This window comes from Juglans microcarpa x Juglans regia, chromosome 6D (genome assembly GCF_004785595.1).
Source record: "Juglans microcarpa x Juglans regia isolate MS1-56 chromosome 6D, Jm3101_v1.0, whole genome shotgun sequence".
NCBI classification, from domain to species: domain Eukaryota; kingdom Viridiplantae; phylum Streptophyta; class Magnoliopsida; order Fagales; family Juglandaceae; genus Juglans; species Juglans microcarpa x Juglans regia.
In genome coordinates this window covers 4494691-4501179 of record NC_054604.1, presented here as the reverse complement: position 1 = coordinate 4501179, position 6489 = coordinate 4494691, and the positions used below count along the sequence as shown (strand labels likewise).

The window sequence follows — 6489 nt, the reverse complement described above, 5'->3', positions numbered from 1 at the left end:
TCCCATATTTTATTCATTTTTTTCAAAACGATTACGCGGCAGTTGCACAATTCATAGTTACAAATATCATTTCTCTAAGTGAAAACGCATCGTTTCACTAGCGTCTATGTAGACACTCGGATATGCAGGGGTTCCCCAACCCTGGGTGCAAGTAGACTTTTGGGTAATTTTATATATAATCTTGAAGTGTGTAAACGATGTGTAATCGCTTTGAAAAATAATAAAGTCTATTATTAAAAAAATTAATTTTTTTTATGTGAGTACCGTATTTTATTCACTTTTTTCAAAACTATTACACGGCAATTACACAATTTATAATTACAAATATATTTTCTCTTTAACAATATATGCGTTTTCATTAAACTTACACAATCTATGGATTTTGTTCTCCTTTATTATCTTCCCATAATTACTAAATATGAATATGGTAAGAGATTAATAACAATCCCCTGTATAAATATTTAAAGAATTTAAATACTTTTTAATAAAATAAAATCATATTTTACCCTTCAAATAGTTGCTGATTATTTTTCTCGGAAAACCAAAAAGGGATAATTTATACTTGGTAAAATGGGTGGACTCGGGGCAGGTAACCCGTATACCTGCCCCACGGCCCACGGCCCACGACCCTTTCTTCTTCATCTTCCCTCCAAGAGCAAGACCCTGTTATCCACAAAAACTCCACGTGTCCTTTCTTCAAGCTAGTTACAGCTCTCCTGAGTCTTTCCCTCGCTCTAGTCCTCCATTCTCTGTAACTTTCCCGTCAAAATTATTTCATAAAGATGATAAATTCAGAGAGAAGTATTCTCTGCCGGAGCTAAACTTCTCCTGACTTAATAAGTTATTCACTTTCTCCTGAGTTTCCCGTAAAAAATCTGGGTGAGAAACAGAAGAAGAGGTTTTGTTTTTGTCCAATTTTACCGAGAAAATCCATTCCCTTTTAGATCCCAAACAAATTCATAAACGCTTCCTAAAGCTCATGCTAACCAAATTACCAAAATGACTCTATCACCCTCTCTCTTCCTACCCCATCCTTCATCTATCTCCACTTCGCTCTTCAAACCCAACCCTAATTCCAACCAGTTTATATTTCCAATCAAAACCCCTAAAATCTCAATCCACGGGAGATTCCTCTCCGGATACTGGATATTACCCTCCGATAGCCCCGGAAAAGCCAGGGCCAAGACCAGGGAGCTCATCCTTGGGAACCCCTCGGTGACCGTGGAGAAAGGCAAATATAGCTACGACGTAGAAACCCTAATCAACAAGCTCAGCAGCCTCCCGCCACGGGGCAGTATCGCGCGGTGCCTGGAGATCTTCAAGAGCAAGCTCTCTCTCAACGACTTCGCGCTGGTATTCAAGGAGTTTGCTCAACGCGGCGACTGGCAGCGCTCGCTTCGCCTCTTCAAGTACATGCAGCGACAGATATGGTGCAAGCCCAACGAGCACATATACACCATCATGATCAGTTTGCTCGGCCGCGAAGGCTTGCTCGAGAAGTGCAGCGAGATATTTGAAGAAATGCCGAACCATAGTGTGGCCAGGACCGTGTTCTCCTACACAGCGGTGATCAACGCTTACGGGCGAAACGGTCAGTACCAGACTGCGCTCGAACTTCTTGATAGAATGAAAAAGGAAATGATTTTGCCGAGTGTGCTAACCTATAATACCGTGATAAATGCTTGTGCGAGAGGTGGATTGGATTGGGAGGGTTTGTTGGGATTGTTTGCGGAAATGAGGCATGAAGGGGTACAGCCCGACCTTGTCACTTATAATACTTTGCTTAGTGCTTGTGCTAGTAGGAATTTAGGGGACGAGGCGGAGATGGTGTTTAGGACTATGAATGAGGGAGGGATAGTTCCTGATATAACGACTTATAGTCATCTAGTTGAGACGTTTGGGAAATTGGGGAATCTTGAGAAGGTCTCGGAGCTTCTCAGGGAAATGGAATTAGGAGGGAATTTGCCTGATATAATGTCATATAATGTGTTGTTAGAAGCATATGCGCAATTGGGATCGATTAAAGACGCAATGGGTGTGTTTAGGCAGATGCAGGCGGCGGGGTGTGTGCCGAATGCGGCCACTTATAGCATTTTGTTGAATTTGTATGGGAGGAATGGGAGATATGATGATGTTCGTGAGCTTTTTCTTGAGATGAAAGCGAGCAATACCGAGCCGGATGCAGCTACATATAATATTTTGATACAGGTGTTTGGTGAGGGTGGGTATTTTAAGGAGGTGGTGACTTTGTTTCATGATATGGTGGAGGAGAACATTGAACCGGATATGGAAACTTATGAGGGGTTGATATTTGCTTGTGGGAAGGGAGGGCTCCAAGAGGATGCCGAGAAAATTTTGCTTAAAATGAATGAGAAAGGAATAGTGCCAAGTTCCAAGGCGTATACTGGGGTTATTGAAGCATATGGGCAAGCTGCACTATATGAGGAAGCTCTTGTTGCCTTTAACACAATGAATGAAGTGGGGAGCAGCCCAACTGTTGAAACCTACAACTCGCTGATTCATACATTTGCTAGGGGTGGGTTATACAAGGAGTGCGAAGTTATTTTGTTCAGAATGGGTGAGTCTGGTGTTGCACGGAATGTGGATTCCTTCAACGGTATTATTGAAGCTTTTAGGCAAGGAGGCCAATTTGAAGAAGCTGTAAAGGCCTACATTGAGATGGAAAAGACAAGATGCGATCCTGATGAACGGACCCTTGAGGTAGTTCTAAGTGTTTACTGCATCGCAGGTCTAGTTGATGAGAGTGTAGAGCAGTTCCAGGAAATTAAGGCAACAGGAAAATTGCCCAGTGTCATGTGCTATTGCATGATGCTGGCTGTTTACGCAAAGAGTGACAGGTGAGCATTCATTCAATCATTCAACAAGTTATTATACTATTTTTTAAAATTTACAATAGTAGTTTCTTGACATGGGCTACAATTATGTTTTCACTTGTTTTGTGTGAATAGGAGCAGCCTGTGACATTTCTCAAAGGAACTGAAAAAAGATATAAGTAATCCAAACCCAGCTTTGTGTATTAGTGGCATAAACTGTACATGATTGTTAATTTTTTATTTTTTTTATAAGTAAACAATTATATTAATGAGATCAGGCATAGCCCAAGTACACAAGAAGGTATACAAGGGGTAACACCTATCTAGGATGAAGAAATGGAAACAAGAAAATCACGAAAATCAAGGCCGTTGAAGTCAACAGCTTTGGCCCATAAAAAAGAAGTTCTAACAAAAAGTAATCTAATCTCCTCTAGAGAGTGCTCCTTGTCTTCGAACGTCCGGTCATCATGCTCCTGCCATAAGCACCACAAAATACATAGATGAACCATCTTCCACACAGCTATGATCTGTGGAATACCGCCTAGGTTTGTCCAACTGGCCAAAAGCTCAACTACTGTGACAGGCATAACCCAAGCTAGCTCTAACTGTATGAAAACATCTTCCCATAATGTTCTAGCAACCTCGCAATGTAGTAGAAGATGATCCATAGTCTCACCCTTTTTTTTGCACATGCAGCACCACTCCACTATAATCACCCTGTGTTTCCATAAATTATTTACCGTCAGAATCTTTCCCAGCGAAGCTGTTCAAGCAAAAAATGCTGCCCTAGGAGGAGCCTTATTTCTCCAAATCCTTCTCCATGGAAAGTGATTGTTCTGCGGTTGTGTGAGGGACTTATAGAAAGAACGAACTGAAAATATATCTTTCTAGCGGGTACCCACCGCAAAGTGTTAGTTCCTTGAGTACTCGGTCTCAGCCGTACACGACTGTTAACTAACTAAACATAAGATGGTCTCAGCTTGAGTGCTGGAATCTTGTAATGTAGATGGAGTTTCATCCGACTCAATAGCGAAGTTATGTTTAGGTCCACAACTTTTGTGTGAAAATATGGATCATGTGCTATTTTCTTCCCAGGTGCTCAAAATAGACATACCTACCTTGCCCTTTTTCCGTGGTTTTGTTTAGACACTGCTGACTAAAAAGTGCCGCAAGTCATGATATGAAGCTTTTGTACTTGGCTATTAACTATCTTTTCTTCTCTTTTTTCTTTTCTTTTCTTACCTTGTTCATTCTATGGAGGAAACAAGCTTTTATGTGTTTCTGGTGCATTCTTGTAAATAAAACATGGGGTTCTACTATTCAACTTGTGCTAAGCATCGATTACTCATGAAGCAAAGTGTTTTCTTTGAATTCTATAGATTCTACCCAACCAATCATCCTTTTTTTTTAAAGTAATAAGAGAAAAATCATCCATTTTACTGTTTGGTGTTTTAGTTCTTGGATTCCTTGCTTTCAGGTGGGATGATGCCTATGAGTTGCTGGATGAGATGCTGACAAATAAGGTATCAAGTATTCATCAAGTGACTGGGCAGATGATCAAGGGAGATTATGATGATGACTCTAATTGGCAGATGGTAGAGTATGTCTTTGACAAACTTAATTCTGAAGGATGTGGGTTGGGAATGAGATTCTACAACACACTTTTAGAAGCACTTTGGTGGCTGGGCCAGAAAGAACGGGCTGCAAGAGTGCTTAATGAAGCATCAAAGAGGGGGCTTTTCCCTGAACTCTTTCGTTATAGCAAACTTGTGTGGTCTGTTGATGTACACAGGTATCACTGTAATTATTTTCTCCTTCAAGTTGCATTTTCTTAGTTTACTTTGTCGCACCTTAACATTGACCATTTTGCAGGATGTGGGATGGTGGAGCATATACAGCAATATCACTGTGGCTCAATAATATGTATGAGATGTTTATGACTGGAGAAGATCTTCCCCAACTAGCAAGTGTTATTGTAGTGTAAGCTGCTTTTCCCTCACAATCTGTTTTTTATTCTTCTTGGGACAATTATCCCAGGGAGAGGGAGAGATTCTGCTCCTACATTTTAGGTTGGGCTGATTCAATATCCAATCAGTTCAGTGTTTTGAAGCCTGATTCTGCTCCTACATTTTGGCTGGCTGTGCTTGGGCTGACAGTAATGAAGCCTGAGGCCTGCATTGGTGTGCAGAGCCTTTTAAATAATACAGTAGAGCATTAAATTCCAATTACTTGGGGCCATTACATAATTCCCTGATTTTATGGCATTATTATCCGCTGTATCATTTGCCATGATGACTTTTCTTTTGGTTTTAAAGTGAATTACTAGAAATTAAGTCTGATGGAATGTGGCAGGGGCCCATCCAACATGGGCCAATGCTCAGGCTGATGCATCACAATTATGTATCTTGTTGTAGGCAAAGATACTCACGGAAGCCACCCATCGCTTCTATTACCTGTAGGTCCTTGTATAAAAGATGATCTTGGATCTATTGCCATATTTTGACACATCAGATAATTATAGTGGGCTGGGCTGGGCTGGGCTGGTATTCAATGTAGGTTTTTGACTCGATGACTACAGTGGTTTTTTTTTTTTTTTATGGGTGTTGGTGGTTGGTGGCTGTATAGAATCTCCTAATGGATTTCACTTGGTTACTAGGTTTACTTCAAAGCATATTTGTCCATTGAGGTGCATCGCACCTAAAGTTTTATGACTAACATTTGTGTATATTCCATTGACCAGGAGGGGGCGAATGGAAAAAAACTCAATTACCCGAGATTTTCCGGTTGCAAAGGCTGCCTATTCATTTCTGCAGGACAAAGTGTCTACATCCTTTTCTTTCGCTGGCTGGAACAAGGGTCGAATTGTATGTCAGAGGTCACAGCTCAAGCGGATTCTGTCAGAATCATCTTCGGATGCGTTCGAAAAGGATAAAATAGTTGATTTGAGGAATTCCCCCTTTAATCCTTCAAGGACAAGAACTTCCAAAAACGATGTAAAGAGTAGCCAGCATAAAGATGCTGATACTGAAACTAGAATCAGGAAACAAACGGAGCTTGTTCCAAGCACAGTTTAGAGAGAAGTTCAAAATGCACCCATCTCTTGTTTTAAGGGCTCAGAAAATCTCGGTCTCTGTTTCTATGGAGAAAAAGTGAACATTTGTGGATGAATTGGCTGGGGAATGTTTTTATGATCTTTACTAGGTTTGCAACCAGCTTGCCAATGTCAGGTGTGGCACAAGAGTGGAAAAATAATGTTACATGGGATGCTCATATTTAAGGTTTGGTTGGCTGCTGCATACCAACTTGATTCGAATTCAATTTTGGTCCTTGCATTTATCATTGGGGAGACTTAAGATGATGGATAGAATTCTGGTTTTGTAGCTGAGATTTTTCTTTTCATATGTAAATGTACATCATATTTTTCATATATCACAATCATCAGAATGGTTTAAGGGTGGCGGGTCAGTCTCAAAATGTACTGAACTGTATATGCTTAGATTATGAACAGATAGGTGAGTCTTTGAGTGTGAAAGCACAAATCAAGTATTTTCTGTACTTAAAAAAAAAAAAGTTTTCTGTGATCTATCGGGGTGCACATTCTGGAGGTTGATGAACAACATGAGGGAGTTGATGCTGGAACAATGCAGATTTGAAC

General features: G+C 40.5%; 1 protein-coding gene across 1 annotated transcript; it reads left to right on the top strand.

Annotated features, from left to right (window-relative positions):
* The first annotated feature begins 595 nt into the window (after positions 1-595).
* Positions 596-6286, top strand: LOC121234483 (pentatricopeptide repeat-containing protein At1g74850, chloroplastic). Its single transcript, XM_041130425.1, has 4 exons — positions 596-2858; positions 4312-4626; positions 4707-4814; positions 5575-6286. The coding sequence occupies exons 1-4, from the start codon at positions 1000-1002 to the stop codon at positions 5906-5908; spliced, it is 2616 nt and encodes an 871-aa protein (XP_040986359.1). The 5' UTR covers positions 596-999; the 3' UTR covers positions 5909-6286.
* Positions 6287-6489: the final 203 nt, after the last annotated feature.

What these genes read in the sequence shown, in the direction of transcription:
- LOC121234483 (XM_041130425.1), top strand. Translation starts at nt 1,000, where the DNA reads ATGACTCTATCACCCTCTCTCTTCCTACCCCATCCTTCATCTATCTCC. An exon ending in GTTTACGCAAAGAGTGACAG is followed by an intron (nt 2,859 to 4,311) that starts GTGAGCATTCAT and finishes CCTTGCTTTCAG; the next exon opens with GTGGGATGATGCCTATGAGT. An exon ending in CTAGCAAGTGTTATTGTAGT is followed by an intron (nt 4,815 to 5,574) that starts GTAAGCTGCTTT and finishes TCCATTGACCAG; the next exon opens with GAGGGGGCGAATGGAAAAAA.